The sequence below is a fragment of the Cyprinus carpio genome, chromosome A20, assembly GCF_018340385.1.
Source record: "Cyprinus carpio isolate SPL01 chromosome A20, ASM1834038v1, whole genome shotgun sequence".
Lineage (NCBI taxonomy): Eukaryota > Metazoa > Chordata > Actinopteri > Cypriniformes > Cyprinidae > Cyprinus > Cyprinus carpio.
In genome coordinates, this window is record NC_056591.1 from 2,482,387 (window position 1) to 2,503,838 (window position 21,452).

A 21,452-nucleotide genomic window follows, 5' to 3' on the forward strand; every position below is an offset into this window, starting at 1 on the left:
TGTTGCTGCCGCCTCCGCCATGTTGTGAAGAAGCTGTGTGTTTCGTGGTGAAATCGAAACTACTTTGTTTGGCCTTCCAAAAGAGGACATGACTAGAAATCAGTGGTTAAGTTGTATTTACAACACTGTTCCAGAACAGTTCAAACCAAATATACAGATGTGTGCAGCGCATTTTATGGAGGAAAGGTGGTGATTTAATTTGGTTATTTATTTGCATTTCTGATTTTCTTTTTTGAGTTTGGTCAAGTCTGCTTTTTTTTATATTCTTCCACATGTACAGTACATACATACAGAGAATCGAAATTGCGTTACTCTCAGACCCCCGGTGCATACAGATAACACTAACAGTAGAGCCTAAAAATCTAGATAAAATATAAAATATAAGATAAAACTATGCAATAATGGAATGTAAAAAAAGACATAATAGAAAAAATAAAATTAAAATAAGGTTAAATAAAAGCAGCGCAAGGCACATGGCAGATAGAGTGCAAACCAGTGAACAAACAGTGCAGATAAAAAGATTTTTAGTGCATAAAAAAAGCTTATTCAATCTGATTAAAGTGACAAAGGGCTCAAGAGCAGTTATTTTATTTAAACTGACTGATGAGGTGGTAGAATGACGTCAGTTCCATGGTGAATGAGGTAGTGAGCAGACCAATGCTGCACAAAGTGACTGGTGCATGTCATCGTATGTTAGAGGGAGGGGGGGTGGAAGGACCTGGAGATGTGGGATCTGTGGGGGGGGGTTCATAGTTCAGTGGTGCCTGGGGCAGAAGAGGGATGGGGGCAAGTTCGGGAGAGAGTTTTGGGGAGAGTTTTGATTTTTGTGAGAGTGTTGTGTGTGGATGTGTTTTTGTGTGTTGTTGTTGTGGTGTGGAGTCTGCGGTCTCCCCACTGATGGCAGCAGACTGAAAAAGCTGTGTGACGGGTGAGTGGGATCACCTGCAATGCAGAGGGCTTTGCGAGTGAGACGGGTTCCATAAATGTCCTGGAGGGAGGGGAGAGAGACACCAATGATCTTCTCAGCTGCTCTCACTATGCGTTGCAGAGTCTTCCGGCAGGACGCGTTGCAGGCGCTATACCACACAGTGATGCAGCTAGTCAGAATGCTCTCGATGGTGCCTCTGTAGAAGGTATACATGATGGGGGGTGGGGCTCTGGCTCTCCTCAGTTTGCGGAGGAAGTAGAGACGCTGCTGTGATTTTTTGGCCAGTGCTGCAGTGTTGTCGGTCCAGGAGAGGTCCTCTGTGATGTGCACACCCAGGAACTTGGTGCTGCTCACTCTCTCCACAGTCGCACCGTTGATGGTCAGAGGAACATGCTAGTGTGCGCTCTCCTGAAGTCAACAGCAATCTCCTTCGTCTTCTCCACGTTCAGAGAGAGATTGTTGTCACTGCACCACCCGGCCAGGCGGCTAAACTCGCTCGTTTAGTTTGTCTCATCTCTGTTGCTAATAAGACCCACCACAGTCGAGTCATCCGCAAACTTAATGAAGAGGTTGGAGTTGTGTGATGGTGTGCAATCGTGGGTCAGCAGAGTGAAGAGGAGGGGGCTCAGCACACATTCTTGGGGGGCCCCAGTGTTCAGTGTGATAGTGCTGGATGTTTTGCTACTGACCCGTACTGCCTGAGGTCTTCCAGTCAGAAAGTCCAACAGCCAGTTGCACAGCGAAGTGTTGAGCCCCAGCTTGATCAGTTTGTGAATGAGCTGTTGAGGGATGATTGTGTTGAATGCTGAACTGAAGTCTATGAACAGCATTCTGACATATGAGTCTTTTTTCTCTAGATGTGTGAGTGTTGAGTGGAGGGTAGTTGAGATGGCATCATCGGTCGACCGGTTGGACCGATAAGCAAACTGGAATGGGTCCAGGGAGGGGGGGAGGGCAGACTTGATGTGGTGCATGACTAGCCGTTCGAAGCACTTCATGAGGATGGGAGTAAGTGCAACAGGACGGTAGTCATTGAAGCAGGATGGAGATGGCTTCTTCGGGACTGGAATGATGGTGGTAGCTTTGAAGCATGTGGGAACAACAGCCTGACTAAGTGAGATGTTGAAAATGTCTGTGAAGACATCAGTGAGTTCTGCTGCACAGTCTCTCAGTACACGCCCAGGAATGTTGTCAGGACCTGGAGCTTTGCGTGCATTGATCCTGCTGAAGGATCTCCTCACGCTGTCCGGGGTCAGCATCATCACCTGGTCACTGGGAGGAGATGGAGTTTTCTACTTCCCCATGCTGTTTTGTGCCTCAAAGCGAGCAAAGAAGGTGTTCAGCTCGTTCAGCAGAGAGATGTTGCTGTCACAGGTCCACTGTGGGGGCTTGTAATCCGTAATGGTCTGTATCCCCTGCCACAGGCTCCTAATGTCTGTGCTGTCGCTGAATTGATGGGCTATCCTCCTGGAGTACTGTCTCTTAGCCTCTCTGATGCCGCGGGATAGGTTGGCCCTGGCTGTTCTCAGGCCCACCTCATCTCCAGCTCTTAAGGCAGCGTTCCGCGTCTCCAGGAGTCTGTAGACCTCCCCTGTCATCCACGGCTTCTGGTTGGCCCGGACAGTGATGTTTTTTGTGACTGTTACATCCTCAATACACTTGGTGATGTAGGCAGTGACAGTCTCCAAGTACTCCTGGAGGTCAGTGGTGTTATTGTAAGTGGCAGCCTGCTTAAACATATTCCAGTCAGTTGTATCAAAGCAGTCTTGAAGAGCGTCAGATGACCCTTCTAGCCACACTTGAATCTGTTTCTGAACTGGTTTGGCGACTTTAACGAGTGGTCTGTATGCAGTAGAGGTGGGCAGATCGATACTAATATCGATAATATCGATACCAACGTTGGTATCGGTATTGATCGATACCAACGTGAAAATATCGATACTTAAGTTTCAGTTTCTCTCGTTTTGCGACCTGGCCGTGTTTGTCAAAATGCTGCTGCTGTCGCAGAGCAGAGCAAGCTCTCAAGAGTGCTGCTCGTGCTCGACACTGCTCTCCTCCCCCTCTCCTGTGTTGTACCGTCACGTGACTGACCACTAGCGCTACCACCAGCAGTCAGGCGCGCGCGCCGCTCAGCCGTGCATTTCTAACAGCAGTCAGTCAGAGGCGGAGAATGGCAGCAGAGAGAAAGAGGAGCATTTTTTGTTAACATGCTACTTGAAAAGAGAATTTGTTTTTACATTTTTTATATTTGTGAAGTAATCATTTTGTAACTTTGTTTATTTAAATAAAACAGAAGTAACCAAAAGTTGTTTCTGAACAAAAGCTTTTGTAGTACTGATTAATAACCCAAAATGCAAATCACAAAAACAAATTAAAAGTCATGAAAATTCATTTAGATTTAGGTTGAAGACGCATCCACCTTAATTATTAAAAAGTATTGGTATTGGTATCGGTATCGGCGATACTGGCCCTGTATTTACTTGGTATTGGATCGATACCAAATCTAGCGGTATCGCACACCTCTAGTATGCAGGCATTAGCATGACGGTTTTGTGTTGTCCGACAGTGGGGTGGGGGATGGTGAGGGCTTTGTAAGCTTTTCTCTGTGTGGTGTAAACAAAGTCTAAAATGTTATTACCTCTTGTTGGAAAGTTAATGTGTTGGTGTATTTTTGGAAACACACTCTTTAAGTCAGCATGGTTGAAATCCCCAGCTATGATGGGAAAAGCATCGGGGTGTGCTGTCTGCTGCTCACTGATGTGCTGGTGCAGTTCATTTAGTGCATCGTTCCTGTTGCTGTTGGAGTTCGGGGGAATGTAAACCGAAACGAGCAGTATGGCAGTATATTCCCTCGGCAGATAGAATGGCCGGCACTTAATAATCATAAACTCCACCAGGGGTAAGCAGTGTTTGCAGATCATAACAGCATTGCGGCACCACGCGTCATTGATGTAAACACAAAGCCAGCCGCCGCGGTTTTTCTCACGACTGTATGCGCGCTTAAAGACAGGTAGACGCGATGACGACGTACAAAAACACTGCGACTCACAAGACAAAAAACACGAAAACACCGTTCTGTCGGGACAGAGAGAAGCCGCTGCATGTGGACGCGCCGCCATCTTGAGTACAAGAAGAAATCAATTCAAAATTTAGTGCTTAAACCCTTTTTGAGCACACCCGAACACCGTGACGTATGTTAACTGTTGTAATTCGGTGTAATTTGCATACATATTTAATTCTGAAATGCTGGAAAGTATTTAAAAGAATAATACTTCATAACTGCTCATAGCGACTGGGAGCAGAAAGAGAAGAAAAGCACACAAACATTCAAAATTGGTCTTTATTATGGCAGCAGCAGGTATGCAATACAGTTTTAAAATGTGTATTATAAACGGATATATAGGCTACATAACTATATTGTATATAATTATATACAACTATAGAGTGTCTTTTTAAACAGGAGATTTAAATAATCAAATAATAAATAGGATTATATATTATAAAATATGCTTGGAATAATAAGAATACATTTTATATAATAAGTATTTTTAAATGCATTTTACACAATAATAAGAATACATTTTGTAAATAAAATTAATTTTATTTACAGCAGACAATCATGTTACTGGCCACGTGAGCAGCGCATTCCCAGGTTCGTAGGATCACAGAACTCAATCCTCCACTGTGAATAAATCGCCATCCGAATCCATGAGTTTTTTCACAGAGGTGATATGTAAATTTATTTTTACAGACGTCCACATGAGAAACAATTACCACCCAAATCGGGCTTTAGTCATTATAATTATGTCCCTACTGGCTGCAACAGATGCCTCGATTGTAATGGGTTCTATTGGTTTTGTCTCGTCGCCCGGGACACGGCATCACAGTATGGTAAGGGAGGTAACATTTCTGTCACACGTTTGAGATATTTGGCTAATCACAAACCACTGGCCAATCAGCGTATCCCTCGCTTTTCAAAATGATGAGCTTAGTAAAAATTTACGCGTTTCAGAAGGCGGGGCATAGAGGAGAAACAATAATGTACATTATGTGGAAAATAATGTGTTTTTTGAACCTTAAACTGCATAAACACATTTCATTACACCAAATATACAAAATAATGTTCTTTTTAGCAACATCATATGACCTCTTTAATAGACTGATTTCAAGAATACAATAAGATTTCACTTCTACTATTAATAAAATTTGGTAGTCTACATGCAGTGTTGCCGAGTCAATGCTTTTCTATTCAAAACTAGGGCTAGTTTTGAATAGCAATTGGGCTGGTTTTGTTTTGCAGACCTGGCAACCCTGGCTACATTTTTCACTATGAGATGGATAGCCTAATTGTTATTAAATTCAGATGAACTACAGGTTATTTTTATGGTTGGCCATGAAGTGTTTATTGTTTGTCTTATATTCTGAACAATATTGTAATTTGGTACTCTATTATCAATTATTATTGGTGCTCATTTGTTAATAATGGTTCTTAATATTATAAATGTTAAAACAGTTCAGAAAAGAAACATGCATAAACATGCATATACAGCGGAACTTCTCCCAAAGTGATGACATACTGTAGTGAATTTCATGACATTTTAACATTCTTCTTTCAGCACAGGTCATTCTTAAATAAAAATGTGAAATAATGAATTGATGAGCCTAAATTCCCTTTTTATTCTAGAGGGTGAGCTGAGGGTTACTCAGTCTGGACGTGATCTGCGAACTTTGAGCTCCGGTGATGTGTTTGGTGAACTGGCCATTCTATACAACTGTAAACGCACAGCATCTGTCAAAGGTCAGTTATTATTTTGGAGTGATGGCTGATTTGGGTCGCCCTCTGCTGATGTGGTACATTAGTGTTTTGATTTTCTCTTTCCCACAGCCATCACTGCGGTAAAGTTATGGTGTATTGAGAGACAAACATATCGAAGCATCATGACCAACAAATCCAAGAAGAAAAGAGAGCAACTCATATGCTTCTTGAAAACGTAAGACATTCCGGCATCACTTTACGTCAAGCCTGTATTTAGCCTGTAGTAGTAAAATATCAGATGTTTTTTGTTTTGGATTTTCACTGTTTATATGTACACTGTAAAAAAAAGTCTGTAGTTTTTACAAAATAATTTTGGCAGCTGTGGTTGCCAGAATACTTTTGTAAAAAATACACTTTAAAAAAAAGTCTGTAGTTTTTACAAAAATAATTTTGGTAGCTGTGGTTGCCAGAATACTTTTGTAAAAAATACAGAAAAACTGTAAACACAATTACGGCCAAAAACTGTAAATTTTACAGTATAAAAACTGTTATTTACAAACAAGAAAATTTTTAATGTAAACCAGTAAATTCAACAACGCACACTGCTATTAAAATCTGTTTTGTACCTTTAACATACTGACAACCATCATAATAATGCAGGTGGTAAAAGAGAAAGCCACATGAAGAATCGAAGTTCATCACAAGTAGCTTCGCCACAAGCAGAATGGTATATTAATATATAGAAGGTGCACAAAGTCATTCATGCAAACACAAAACACCATCATGGTGACACACGATACTTAAACAATTCAATAAACTTTCATTAAACAGCAGAAGATGTAACTTAAAGCCCAAATGTACAACTGATAACAAAAAACTATTAAAAAACATGATTATTTAAACAAAATACTTTCAAATGTGGAGCGTCACACAGGGAATTCTGGGAATATCAGGTTTACAGTTTTTGACTGTAAATTATACATTGATTTGTTCTTTTTTTATTTCTAAAAACTGGAAAAATTAACAGCATTTTACTGTAAAATTACATGAAATGTCTGGTTAGATCTTTTACAGTTTTTCCCTGTATATAGTACAAGGAACTTACTGTTAACCTATTAACACTTTTTTTTTGTAGCGTTTTTACAAAATTGTACAGTTAAAATGACACTTATTTTTTACAGTGTATTAGTGTATTATTACTGAGTAAGTTCTGTTGTTTTTAATTATTTCCATCAGGTCTCGCACTTTGAAAGCCCTGAATGATGTGCAGCTGTCAAAGATCATTGATTCCATGGAGGAAGTCAGTGTGATTTTACCCTTATAAATAGTAAATAGCTTGTCTGATAAATGATTCAATGTCTGAGCTTAGACTCATGAATCTTGTAAATGAAGGGTAATCTTGTAAATGAAGAATGTCTTAAGTATTCTTGAAGAACTTGTTAGAAAATATAGAACAGAAGGATATATACCAGACTTTGTGTCAAATTAAGACATATCAAGCCAAGTCACCTTTATTTATATAGCACTTTTAACAAAACAACTTTACAGTAACAAAATAAGAAAATAGTGTGTCAATGCAAAAGGACAATAGAAAACATTACATTTTCAGTTGAAGGCAGTATTTAATTGAATTCAGTGATGTCATCATCCAGCTCAGTTCAGTTAAAATAGTATATTTGTGATAAAGTTGATGATATAGATTGAAATTAAGTGTCCCCAACTAAGCAACTCCATCAGTGACAGAATGGAGAAACCAGGCTAGAAAGGGGCCAGTTCTCCTCCGGCCAGACAAACCAGCAGGTTGGTCCATGCTGCAGCAAAGTTAAATTGTGCAGAGGGCTCATCTGGTTCCGTGGTCTTGTCCCGATGGCCGTCTAGGAGACAAGGTCTTCACTGGGGATCTGTCTCTGGGGCTCATCTAGTTGTCCTGGTCTCCGCTGAAATTCAGGGATGTAGAGGTCATCTCTTGGGGCTGATCCACCATCTGGGCTGGATCTGGTGGCTACAGTGACAGAAAGAAACAGACTAATGGGCACATGAATTCTAAAAAAATAATAATAATAATAATAATGATGTGAACAGATAAATTGCAGTATTCCATAAAAAATAGAACTGACAAGAATTATCATGTTTCACTTTAAGTAAAGTCTGCTATGCACTGTACAGTTTTTTTTTTAATCCATTAAGACAATGGCTTGATAGATTGTACGAGTGATAGACAAGGCAGACGTTGCGATGTGTACAGTCTTTCATGTCAGCCTCTTCAGTAAATGGTAACCAATATATCAAGCCATGATTCAGCAGTGACAGCCGGTGACAGACACATCATTCTGTACCCGTGTTCTCAATTTCAAGCCACAGTCCAAAACAGTGAATCTAAGTTCATGCAGCAGGGTTTTGAACAGCCTCTGGATTCAGATGTAGTGTGGCACTTCTCAATACCTGTGTGAAGTGCATTAATTATGAAATTAGTTTTTAATTCAGTTACAAGCAGCCCTATAGAAGACAGTAGTGTAGTTATTCAGCTCAAGTTAGTTATTCAGTTCTATAATGGTATCGATGTTGCAAAATTCTTAAATTATGAAACGCAGTCAATTCAGCTATAAAGCAGCTCTACAGAAGAAAACAGTGTCATCATGCAGCTTAAGTCAGTTTTATTCTCATCCAGAGGTGCCAGTGCATTTAAATCGATAATGCAGCATTACTGAATATTAAATGAACATGTTACTGAATTTGTCTTGTGAGTCCACAATAGAAAAACATAAGTCTCATGAATAACTATGGGAATGCATATTATAAAGCAAATACCATATGAAAGCCTCAATATGTTGTTCAGGAAGAAGTCTGAGGGTCACAATGAACAGTTCATAAATCTTATTTTGACACAAAGTCCAGCATATTTTCTTCTAGCAAAGCATGACATGATAACTCAAAGGTTTTTCGTGTTTGTTCCCTTCCAGTGAAGTTTCAGAACAATGAAGTGATTGTCCGAGAGGGAGCAGAGGGCAATACGTTTTATATCATTCTCAAAGGAGAGGTTAAATATGTTTTCTTCTTTTGAGCACTTTTACAAACACAAAATGTGCAAGAACCAAACTTTGAACATATTTTTGAGCTTTATTATGAAAGATGCTACAAAATTATCCATGTGTTTGTGTGTGTATTAAACATAAATTTACATTTAGTAATTTTGCAGATTTGCAAATTTAAATAATTTTAAATAAATAATCTTACTTACAAAAATAAATCTTAACTTACAACAGCTGGTCAGGATTTTGTCTATTTCCCTTAGGTATTGGTGACAAAAGAAGTGAACGGACAGCAAAAAATCATTCGTAAGATGAGTGAGGGGGAACACTTTGGAGAACTGGCTCTAATACGGTAACCATGGTCACTTAGTGACAACATGGGGTCATTAGAAATACAATATCAGGAATAAATATTTGTTAAACATTGATCAGCTGGTCTCTTTAAATGTTTATTTTTAAAGATGTAATTTTCTAGATACAATTATCAGATAAATTATGTAAGCCATAAATAGTTCTGAATTATGACATCCAAATCTGGTTTAAATGTAAAAGTCAAACAAATCTTCTGTTGTGTGTAATCCAGAGATATCCTTAGGACAGCCACATGCACAGCAGTGGGAGCTGTCACTTGCTTTTCCATTGATAAAGAGTAAGTTTGATGTCAGTGATGACAACATCACTTTACTTAGTTTGTACAAATGCAATCATATAATTCCCTTGATTTGGGATTTTTGATAAATGGTCACTGTCCTTTATTTTCTCACAGGGTTTTTGAGGAGACCATTCCTTTTGAAAGCCTTGAGCTCCATGACGAGTGAGTTTTTCTGCTTTGTGATTTCTACATTTGTAAAGATTTTTAGTATAGTCTTCAACATGGTCACTTTTAGCATATATTTAATATTTTTACTATACCTGTTATCAAGAGAAAAGCCATCAGAAAATCCTTTTGGATTTCTCCACTAGTTATCAAGTGTAACATATCACTCAGGCAGTAGAAACATTCTGTGCTACTTTAGTGACATGTTTACAGGCTACTGTGCATTCTGTTCTCTGGCTGGATTCATGTTTTAGATCGCTAAGTGTATATTGTTATTCTAGTGTTTTGCAAAAGTGGTTTAGGTTATTTTGGTACTGAAGTATTGTTCTTTATCAAAAATGGTTTTTGTAGTGCTGATTTACCGGAGGATGATGTAAAGCCAGAGAAAGTTGGGTAAGTTGGGTATTTTGTTATTATTTTATAATAATAATAATAATAATAATAATAAATATATATTCACATAGGACTAAGAACAAACTCACAATCACATAAAGCTTGTTTCATATACTGTTTAAAACTTTAGGGACACTATTTTATTTATTTATTTATTTAGAGAAATTTATCATTTTATTCAGTAGGTTGAATATTCAATTCATTAAACTGATAAAAAATGACAATAAGACATCAATAATGTTAGATTTCTATTTCAAATAAATGCTGATCCTCAAATTATCTGTTTGTCAAAGAATCCTTAAAAAAGACACTGTATCACAGTTTCCAGACAACCATTTTTTAAAAATAATAATAATAAATGCTTCTTGAGCATATTAGAAAAAAAAAATCAGCATATTAGAATGATTTCTGAAAGACGATGTGACACTCAAGACAATGTTGAAAATGATGCTGAAAATTCAGCTTTGCATCAGAATAAATTATATTTTTAAATATATTTAAAGTGAAAACAGTTATTTTAAATGCTAAAAAAAGATTTCACAATATTACTGTTTTTTTTCTACTTTTGAATCATAGTGTAGATACTAAAATTAATCTCCTTATTAAATAGGAAATAGTTTCTTAATACTTTTCTGCAGTTTTTCTTTTTTATGATTTTTGTTTAATTGTTCAGTGGCAACTTTTTTAAGCCTTTCATTAATCTGAGTTTTCGTGAATCTGAATTTTTCTAAGAATACAGCTAGGTGCCTGTATGCTGCTAAATAAAGCCTTTAAATTAGTTATAATATGAATTATAAATTATGTTGTCATTTCTGTTGAATTATATATTATAAGTATTGCTGTCTCCAGGCCAGAAACATCTCTAAAGCTGAAAGATCTCATCCCTGTACTGTACCAGGAGGGAAGTTATCAAGGAGAGCCTGTCACTCTTGGAGTCGGGGGGTTTGGAAAAGTGGAGCTGGTATGAAGGAGACCATAGATGATGGCTTTTATGTGTCCTTTTAATGTCAAAACTCTGTTTGGTCCAGCTTAATGTTGTTAATGTTGATGTTGGATTGGTTGTTTATTTAGGTAACTACCTTGCAGCACAGAACGTACTTTGCTATGAAGAAGATCAGTAAACAACATGTTGTTGCAAAGAAGCAGGAAGGACACGTTCTCCTAGAAAAGAAAATTCTCCAGGCAATCCAGTGTGACTTCATTGTTAGGTCAGTGCAGATACCTATCTAACCTATAATCATATCTTATTTTGTTCAAGCCTTTTAACATATGAAATTCTGGTCTGACTTTTCTGGTGTTGTTCAGGCTGCATGCTGCCTTCAAAGATTCCCGCTACATCTACATGATAATGGAGTTTTGTCCTGGTGGGGAAATCTGGACCAAGCTGAAACAAGCGTAAGGCATTCACAAATGAATTAGTCTTGTTTGCAGTGCTTGTTTTCTGCTCCAGACAGTATCAATATTCAGTAAGAGAAGAGGCACTGGATAAAATCAGTGAATCAGAAATAAGAGAGTGATTGTTCTTATCAATATAAACAAAAATGCCAGACTTTTTTTCTTAGATTATTTTTTGCTATAACAAACAAGTTACAAAAACACATTGTTACAGCAGGCAAAACCGCAAAACCGCAAAACCACACACACACACACCCACACACACACACACACACACACACACACACACACACAAACACACACACACACACACACACACACACACACACACACACACACACACACACACACACACACACACACACACACACCACACACACACACACACACACACACACACACACACACACACACACACACACACACACACACACACACACACACACACACACACACCACACACACACACACACACACACACACACACACACACTGACGCACGCACGCACGCACGCTTAAATAATTACACGTAAACACTGATCTCCATCATGGTAGTGTAGACAAAAAAAACAAAAAAAAAAAAAACATCTAAACCTCTGCAACTCTCAAGATCCTCTGTAGACGTCTGACAGAAATAAAGTCAGGTGAGAGATTTTATGTAATCTTTTATTTCAGTTTGTTTCATCTAAGGCTGTGGCTGAAGTCAGTTGTAGTTCTTCTGTTTCTCTTTCCTTCAGTGATTCTGTTTGTTAACAGCAGGTATTCATCACTAATGCTCAATCATCAATTAATCACAGAATTGTCTCATTAACTTCACAGATTCAGTGTTACTCTAACACTCTGTAGTGTGCACACATTATAAGTGTTCATTTAAAACTGAGGATTTTGTTGTGGGGTTTAAAGGGTTAAAGATTTAAGATGAAGAAAAAAACAGCATGAAATGTAAACAGTTATTTACTGGCAGAACGGTTGTCAGTAAATAACTGTTTTTCTGCAGTTTGTTGCCGTTTAGTCAATGAAAAAACACCAATATACTGTAAAATGTAAGAGTCAGATTTACCAAATGAAAAAAAGTAAATTTGACTGAAATATTTGTGAACATCCATAGAAAAAAAGTTATGCAAAGTCAAACACTGATAAGGAGAGTAAATACTGAAGAGAGATCTGTTAGTTTAATGTAGTTTTGTGGTTTTATACTAAGAAATATTTCTTCTCAGTGGACTCAAATGTTCACAGTACTAACATTGTATGAATGCTAGTTTTTAAACTTGAACTGTTTGAAGCTGTGGGAGTGGGAGTTGTAAATTAACAGTACCTTACTGGCAACCCTGCTGCCAGTAAATTACTGTTATATAATGGCACAATTTTTTTATAGTAGACCATTAATTAGAATCAATTTCCTGTCTCTGTCAAATGTTTGACTGCAGATATATAAAACTAATATCACATTCTCTAATTAGAGCTGTTTAAATGTCTGAATGTGGGCGCATGTGTTGTCATGTTTCAGAAGCGCTTTGAGGAGAATATATCTGTGTTCATAACAGCATGTGTGGTTGAAGCCTTTGCATACCTCCATAACAAAGGGATCCTGTATCGAGACCTGAAACCAGAAAACCTCATGCTGGACTCCAAAGGATATGTGAAATTGGTAAAACACATGAAAATCCCTTTTCCCTGCTTCTCTTTTCATATATATCTATAGTGCCCAGTGTACGAATTGTGTCAAAGCTCTTGGGGGGGTCTCGACCCCCACCCATCAAAAATTAATAAATACATTTATAATAATGTTATTTTAAATAGAAATGATGTTAGAAATAACGTTATTTCTTATCGTAGAGAAAACATAATAATCTAATGACTGTTCATCGGTTCCAAGATAAAAGCTTTTTCAATATCAGTTAATTAGGTATACCAAACAATCATTAAGCAGAGAAGAAGGAAATATCTTACCCATAGGCAGAGAGTGAATCAACTACAGGATAAGGCTAAAATAGCCTAATGTTAGTGTAATCTATTAACTACACACATCATAAACCCCTATGTTTAGACCAAGTGTGCCGCACAAGTCTTTAAAAGTGAAGCCAAAACGTTTTATGTATTTATGGGTGAGGGGGTCATTTATGTTTTATAGGTCAGGGGTGTGTGCTTGCGATTGACTATGCGGTAGTGTGGGTGGGACGCGGCTCCACTTTGCTCATTATTGCACAGACTTGGGTTCCAAATCAGCACAATATGCCTATTGGGACATTGGCGGCTTCACTTTTCTTCAGTGAAAGAGAGTAAATAATACTTTTTTACAGTCTATGGTTTAGACAAGTACCAGATATGGTGTCATGAAATATGTTAATACAACTGAATTTGTATTTGAAATGATCGCAATTTAATTAAAAAAAAAAAAAACATTCCAAGTTACTAATTATAACACTTGAATTTTCACAGTCATTCGAAGAGAAATCGAGTTAATAACATTTACATTAGAGATCACTGACTTCTGGCTAGCCAGAGTTTAAGCACTCAAAACTCCTGTTATAATCAATGAAGCTGTCCATACAATTTATGATAAATGGATCTCTTACATCGTACATACATCTGGACTTTGTTGTTTATGATGAGAGAATTTACGAGTTTCAGTCAGAATTTGCACACTCAACAACACATTTCGGCGTTTCAGCGATGACTCATCTGAATGCTTCTGATTGGTCATTGCATTCATGAACTCAACATAATCTTGTATGATTAGTTATAATGTGCAACGCTGTAAAACGCGTAAAAAGAAATATGATGTAACTTGAGCAGGTCTAATTTAATACAGTAACTGACACTTCGTTTAATTCCATTTTCACTAGTTTCATGTTTCAAATATTATTGAAAAACCAGGGGACCCCCAGTTAAATTTTTTGGGGGGGCTTTATGTTTATGCTTATGGGAGGTCTGGGAGCCAGAGCCGATCCTAGACTTCTGGGGGCCCTGAGCAAAATTTTGTCCTGGGGGTGCTGTCTGTACGTTAATAATATTAAAATAACTATTTTAACAATTAAGCATTTTAGCCTGTAATAGCCTACTGTACATAAATTGATAAACATAATCAAATGTAAAAATAAGGCACTACATAGACTTCACCATATAAAGTAAACATAAATTGATTCAAAAAAGGGTTATACAATATAAAGTGATGAGCAGTGAATAATTATCTTATTTTCTTTTGTTGTTTGATTAAGAGATGATGACAGACACTAGCAGGTTTAAACAGTAGGATGCTGTCACTGAATGCACAGAGACTGACTAGCATTCGATTACTTTTCAAAACTGTTTATTTGCACTTCTGACTGTGTTTAGTAAAAACTCACCAAGACGGACATTTTGACATATACAAAGTGCAAAGTAGCCTATATGTGTCCGTGTTTCAGTCGGCCATAGAGAAAGAGAGAAGAGATCTGCAGCTCTCATCAGTTTGATGGTGTTTATGCTACAAAAATGGAAAAATGGTGTGCCTGGGGTAACTTGTTGCACTGATTCCAATGGAATTTATTTTATAAAATTTTCTTAAACCCAAATAAGACAGAGCAAAATTCAACCCCAATCCTAATGAAGATGAACATGTTTTCTCACTGACAGATGTCATAGTAAGACAGTTAGTTTGTTTGTCTGAGTAAGCAACAGTAACTAAGGGGGGCGGGGCTTACCGATAGGGCAATTGTAATAATTTTCACTGTGACAATCTAATACGACCACTGAAAAATACATTTAATCAGTCCCCATTCTGCCATGGTGTCACAGGTCCTCATTATAAAAGAATTAAGAAGTGTACATGATATAATTCAATAAGATTTGCAGTCTAGGTTGGATGGATTACACATGGCATCTGAATTCGTTGAAAAGTTTGATGATTGGGCAGTTTTTTATTGCCTTTCTTCTTTACATACCAAATTCAGTTAAACTAAATATTGTAATGTTTGGTAAGAAGAGGAGAGTTATAGCCACTCCCACTGATCAACCACCTATCTTTGATGATTGCTTACTAGTTGTTCAAGAAGACCTGTCTGAACAATTGATGTGTATCCTGAAGCTGTGTAGCTGAAATGTGTAGATCTACACTTTTAACAAATTTGAATAATTTAGCCCAGTGAATTTATAGCTTTTTATTTTCCCCACATGAGTGCCTTGAAGTATTTAATCTTCTTAATTTGATATCTACCTCCAATTTATCCAAAGAGTACCGGTGGCTATGTAAAGAGACCAGCGCAGCATTCTCGCCTCCTGTTGTTTTGCAAAGAATTGTATTTTTACTTTTTACTTTGACACAATAGAGTTGAGCACAATGTTGGAGAAAGTTACTTTTAAAAGTAATGCATTACAATATTGCGTTAATCCCTTTTTAAGGAAAGTAATGTGTTACGTTACTTTTGCATTTTGCATTTTTTCTCATCTGGGCTGGGCTTCTTTGTTTGTTTTTAAGTTTGTTAGTTTTTAGTTTGCCTATTCCTATTATGCATAAAAACATTCTGTTACTGGCAAATGTAAAAGCGATTTCACTCAAAAATGTAAATGAGTAAACGACACAGCTCAAACAAACTTTCCAGTTGTGCTGCCATTCAGGATTGCATGAAGAACAGGAAACAGGAGAAGAAAGTTCAGCACTCTTCAGCAATAAAACACATTTGGTGATGTTTACCTAAAATCATTTTGCATATTCTTATGGTTGAATTAGATCATCGCAGGTCAGCAGGAAATATACTGGTTAGTAAAGTTGGATTATACACTTAACGCATATTTGTGTTATTCAACATATTTAATTTTTGCAGGTTTGCGTCATATTCTGTGTTTGCATTCCACTCTTTTTATTCATTTTTGTTCATTCTGCTTTTGTGCAAGTGACATGAGTAAATGTTCACATTTAGTCTAGAACTACAGAAAGCATCATGTTTCCACGGTGCACACCCCCAATTGCTCGCCGGGTGCCACAGCAGAAATGGCTGCTCATGGCTGCTACTGTGTGTGTGTGCACTTGGATGGGAAAAATGCAGGGTGCAAATTCGGAGCATGGGACACCATATCACTTCACTTTCATTTTTAACTCATGTTACTTGTAATGTGGTACGCCCAACAGTAAATATTCTGCTAATAAGTGAGAAACGTGTCAGAGTAAAACACAGTCAGTACAGTAAAGTTCAATATCTTTGATGCATTAATTAATGATTTTGTTACAGCTGTTTATACCTTTTTTTTCTCTTGCTTATTTTTTTCTTGTATTCTTTTCAGGTTGATTTTGGTTTTGCAAAAGAGCTTTCTCGGGGTGAAAAGACTTATTCTTTTTGTGGTACTCCTGAGTACATCCCTCCAGAGATCATTCAGAACCAGGGACATGACTTTGCTGCTGACTTCTGGTCACTTGGCATTCTAATCTATGAGCTACTCGTGGGCAGGTATAGTTTTCTCATGTAATCTATATGTGCTACATTTTTTTTCTTTTTAAATCAAAGAAGTTAAATTGGGTGAGGGAATTGTTTTACAAACTCAAAAAATGTGTAATGTGCAGACAAGCAGAGAAGAGAATCTAATTGCAGTTATTTAATAAAGAAACAAAGTAAACAAATGACAAGGAACACTGGGAACAAAGGAACAGAAGCACAGGTAAAAGTGTAGACATTACATTCAACAACTGACAAAGAGCAAGTGAAACACTAGGGCTATACGTACACTGTAAAAAGTGATTCTCTATATTTACTCAATAAAATTGTCAACAGATTACAAGCAATAATATTAATTAAATTTAGCAAATTAGAATTATTTAGAATTAATTAATCAAATGCGATGCTTACAAGCAACCATTCAAAATGAGTAAAATAACATGAAAAATGGTTTCGTTGGACAAAAAACAAGAAGCACCCAGCTGCAGCCTGCAGATAGAGGTGGGGTTGCACGTGTCACCCCACCACATACCTATAGTTGGCGATCAAGAAACACAGCGCAAAAACGTAATATGCATGCACATGCCTTTTTCACAAATTCATGTTTTTGTTGATTACATGGAGATGATACAGGCATCATGTTCAAAAGCTTATGTTTTCAAGCCCCCAAAACAGAGTTATTGAAGACACCTGATGTTAACAAACAGAATCAGTGAAGGAGCAAAATCAATATTTTGGTTACCATTACAGTGGTCAGTGTTTGCTTTAGTTGTGCTCTTGTCCCTTAAACTTTTTTTTTGGTTGCTGTAGTTGTGAAACAGCAGCTAGACAAGCCCAGAAAGAATGAGATCATCATCATCATCATTTGCCCTGGATTTCTGAGTTGGGTGTGTCGTACCGATAACAGGCATCCTGTGGTTGTACAATATAAGGTCTGGTATTTTCCACATAATCAGAGAGATTCTTAGAAGCGCTTCTGAACAAAACATTTTTGAAAAAGAAGAAACTCTTTCATTTAGGCACACAGACATCAAGAATCAGCCTGAGGACCTCAACAATGGTGACCATCAAAAAGCATGTTGCACTGCATTCTGGGTGCCACCAATCAAAACTCATTTATGGTTCCCATCATACTTTGCGGCATGAATAAATTATGAGCTGTATTGTCTTATATTTAGGCTTACTATTTTCTTTCATTTTTTCTTTTTTATGCAATGTTTTTAGTTTTTAACAAATGATTTCAGATATTCAGGTCAAATGATGATTATATAAAATCATAACCAGCACTACCTGATCATCTTTACTCTTAGCTTATCTAGCTGTTATAACTCAGTTACAACAGCCATACATAATGTAATGTTAAAAAATCAAGGGTCAAGAGCACAACTAAAGCAAACACTGACCACTATAATGGTAACCAATAATTGACCCTTTGTTAATTCTGTTGTTCCAATAATTGTGATTCTGTTCGTGAACTTTAGGTGTCTTCTATAACTCTGGTTTGGGGGCCTGAAAACAAAAAATCAAATGAATGATGGATGTATGGTATCTTTGTAGGCAAAAGATTTTTGAATTTGTAAAAAGGTTGACGTCATGTGCATGCATATAATGTTTTCGCAGGGTGTTTCATGATAGCCAACTACTGGCCTGGCATGCATAACATAGTATTCTTTAGCATAGTTTTTTTTTTTTTTTTTGTCCAATGAAATCGATATTTTTTGTGTAAATTTTACTTAATTATTTCATGTTATTCTACTCATTTTGAACAGTTGCTTGTAAGCATCTCATTTGATTAATTCTAATTAATTCTGTGTTAAATTTAATTAATAATATTGCTTGTAATCTGTTGACTATTTTATTGAGTAAATAAAGTGAATCATTTTTTACAGTGTATATACACAGAGGGGTAATTAGATAACAACACACACCTGGGGAGACTACAAATTGGGAAAGGCTACAAATTGACTACAAATACAGCACAGGAAACACTTCAAAATAAAAGTCCAAAGAACACAAGGAACCTACACAGAACACATGTAACAGAATTTGAATTAGTGGGGATGGGGTTTAGAGATCTTCAATCTAGACTACTTGTGCAATGTATCAAATTATGTTGTAAGCTTATTTTGTGAGATGCATTAGCATCATTGCGTTAGCAGCATTGAAAAGATTGAATCAATTGTCTTTTTTTCTCCTTAGAGTTATAAGAGTACTATGATATGGATTTTGGGTGCCACAGTGACACATGATGTTTGGTGCCTTTCAAACACATTAATTAATTTTCTCTAGCATTCATAATTTCTGAAATTACTTTCAAACTTAAATAATTTTGCAAAACATAGCATAATCAGCACCCTGCATTTTGCGTGTGAATAGAGGAACACCCCAAAATGATATATTAATCAAAGGAAACCTGTGGAAAATGATGCACTGCTTTGCACATTTCAAGCATGCAATGCTTATTTCTGACAGTTTTTGCATGTCCTATCAAGTTTGCACTTGTTATAAATTTTAATAATATTAAATTATAAATGCCATTTTTTTATGTTTAAATTTGTATAGAAATTTGCTCTTGTCTAGAGCAAAATTGAATTATTAATAATAATAATTTTTTATTTATCCTAAAGTCCGCCATTCTCCAGTTCAGAGCCACAGAAGATCTATGCCAAGATCTTGGATGGTGTGCTGAATTTCCCATCATATATGGGGGAAAGTGCCAAGTCTCTCATCAGTAAACTGTGCAGGTAATTTCTGAATCTATTATGAAAGCTTTGGCTTGTTTTTAAACTTTTTATTTTATTTTATCTTATTTTATTTAAATGTCACTCCTGAATGTCTTAGGTATTTACATTTTTAATCTTCATTTTATGTGTTGGTTACATGGTATGCAGGCCACGTCCTGGACAGCGTCTGGGCAATACAAAAAATGGAATCAAAGATGTCCGACATCACAGGTAAACTTCATGAACGGCTATTGGGCTTAGTTCAGTGTATATTGAATTTAAATGTGTGTGTGTGTGTGTGTGTGTGTGTGTGTGTGTGTGTATATACACACACTGAATAGTACTGAGTACTGTGATGAGAATGGTTATGGTATTGAATATGCTTATGTGGCATTTGTGCTGTTTTATTTTTATTAATGTTTTTGCTGTTATGTGTATATTGACATTTTCTCTCAACTATTTCTCAGGTGGTTTAACAGCATTAACTGGCATAAATTAAGAATGGGGCAGCTGGAGGCACCGACTATTCGACTTATAAGAAAGGTTACATTTTAAACATAAATTATATTAAATTCAAGTTTAACAAAAGTATAATGTCTTACTGTTTCGTAATGATACTTACTTAGCTGTCCTGGGTTGTTTGTAGCAGTTTTCTGGTGTCTTACTCTGCCTCAATGGCAAAACATTTTAATTATGTGGTAACTGTCAAAATTGTAATAGATTTATCTCAAGTCAAGTCAAGTCACTTTTATTGTCACATCACCACAGCACATGTGCCTTGGTGAGTGAAATTCTTTGGAGCGTGCTCCAGAAATTGCAGAAACAATTTACATATAACCATACAGACACATACATATAGTCAGTACACACAGTGTACTATTAGACATACTTACAATTATATGCAATACTTACATACATACAGTATGTATTACATACATACAGTATCTTGCAGAACATCAAACAAATACAAGATACTGTCCGCTTTTTAAAAACTGTTTCAGGATGAAACTCAGCTGTACATCACAAGTCTGTTTCATTGACTGGGTCTTTGTGGGTTCTTTGGTTTACAGGGTCCCTGCTATATAAACTTTGACCGCTTTCCTTATGATAAGACCCAAGCAGAGGAGGAATTTTCAGGCTGGGATTGTGATTTCTGAACAGCTGCCAGGTCTCAAGGTTTCTGATATCTATAGGATATCTCTACTTCCCGCATTATTTACTCAGGAAATATACTCACAGTTTAATAAACTTACCAACTTATCTATCTTAATGGAAGATAAGCTTATTTTATGAGTCTTGGTTTATGACTGAATTTTAGTTAAATAGTCTTTCACAGAGAGTAAGTAAAAATGACATCAATAAAAAAACAATTTTCTCCTACAGGAAATTCTGGATTAATTTAGAGCCTCCAAAATGTCAATTTTCCCACATATTGAATATATTTATTCTTAAATGACTTAAGACATTGTGAAGATCAGAAATGTATAAGGGCCCAGGTTTTTGAAGGGAACACCCAGAGCCTAATCACACTATAGAGAACATTACATCAGTAATGAATATGCAATATTATTTAATTAAATTTAATTATGAATATTTAATTCAAATGAATGTGATTGTAGTTTTGTACTATTATTGCCAAGGCATTATAATAAAGAATTATCCTTTAAAATCGAATGGGAAATGTAATTGAAATAATGTGAAATGTCTACTTAAAATAGCTGAAAAGCATTATTTTTTGCTGCAGTTTTGGACCAAATGAAATTCTTACTGTGATGCTTTAAGGAATAATGTTATCTGTAAGCTTCCAAATCAAGTCAAGTCATCAAGAGCATCTTTGCAGAAAGTCACACCATTATGTCTATAATTTCCCGTTATGTCTATAATTTCCCGAAGAGCAAGTTTTAGGTTCTGGGTGATATGACGATATGTAAGGACGAAACAAGTGATCCTCTGGATTTTAGGTCTAGCTGTATTGTAATCAGTTTTGATGTACATCATTGCTG

At 36.6% G+C, this 21,452-nt stretch overlaps 1 protein-coding gene across 1 annotated transcript in view; it reads left to right on the top strand.

The window, feature by feature from the left end:
- Positions 1–21,118, top strand: part of LOC109108300 (cGMP-dependent protein kinase 1-like) — a 34,874-nt gene extending 13,756 nt beyond the window's left edge. The window contains exons 6-23 of the mRNA XM_042777213.1: positions 5,613–5,726; positions 5,814–5,919; positions 6,921–6,983; positions 8,643–8,721; positions 8,977–9,065; positions 9,297–9,362; positions 9,480–9,527; positions 9,882–9,923; positions 10,773–10,884; positions 10,995–11,131; positions 11,229–11,318; positions 11,374–11,389; positions 12,826–12,966; positions 16,578–16,741; positions 19,354–19,470; positions 19,618–19,680; positions 19,917–19,992; positions 20,520–21,118. Coding sequence (XP_042633147.1) covers positions 5,613–5,726; positions 5,814–5,919; positions 6,921–6,983; positions 8,643–8,721; positions 8,977–9,065; positions 9,297–9,362; positions 9,480–9,527; positions 9,882–9,923; positions 10,773–10,884; positions 10,995–11,131; positions 11,229–11,318; positions 11,374–11,389; positions 12,826–12,966; positions 16,578–16,741; positions 19,354–19,470; positions 19,618–19,680; positions 19,917–19,992; positions 20,520–20,606 — 1,610 coding nt within the window. The 3' untranslated portion in view covers positions 20,607–21,118. The remainder of the gene's footprint in view (positions 1–5,612; positions 5,727–5,813; positions 5,920–6,920; positions 6,984–8,642; positions 8,722–8,976; positions 9,066–9,296; positions 9,363–9,479; positions 9,528–9,881; positions 9,924–10,772; positions 10,885–10,994; positions 11,132–11,228; positions 11,319–11,373; positions 11,390–12,825; positions 12,967–16,577; positions 16,742–19,353; positions 19,471–19,617; positions 19,681–19,916; positions 19,993–20,519) is intronic.
- Positions 21,119–21,452: the final 334 nt, after the last annotated feature.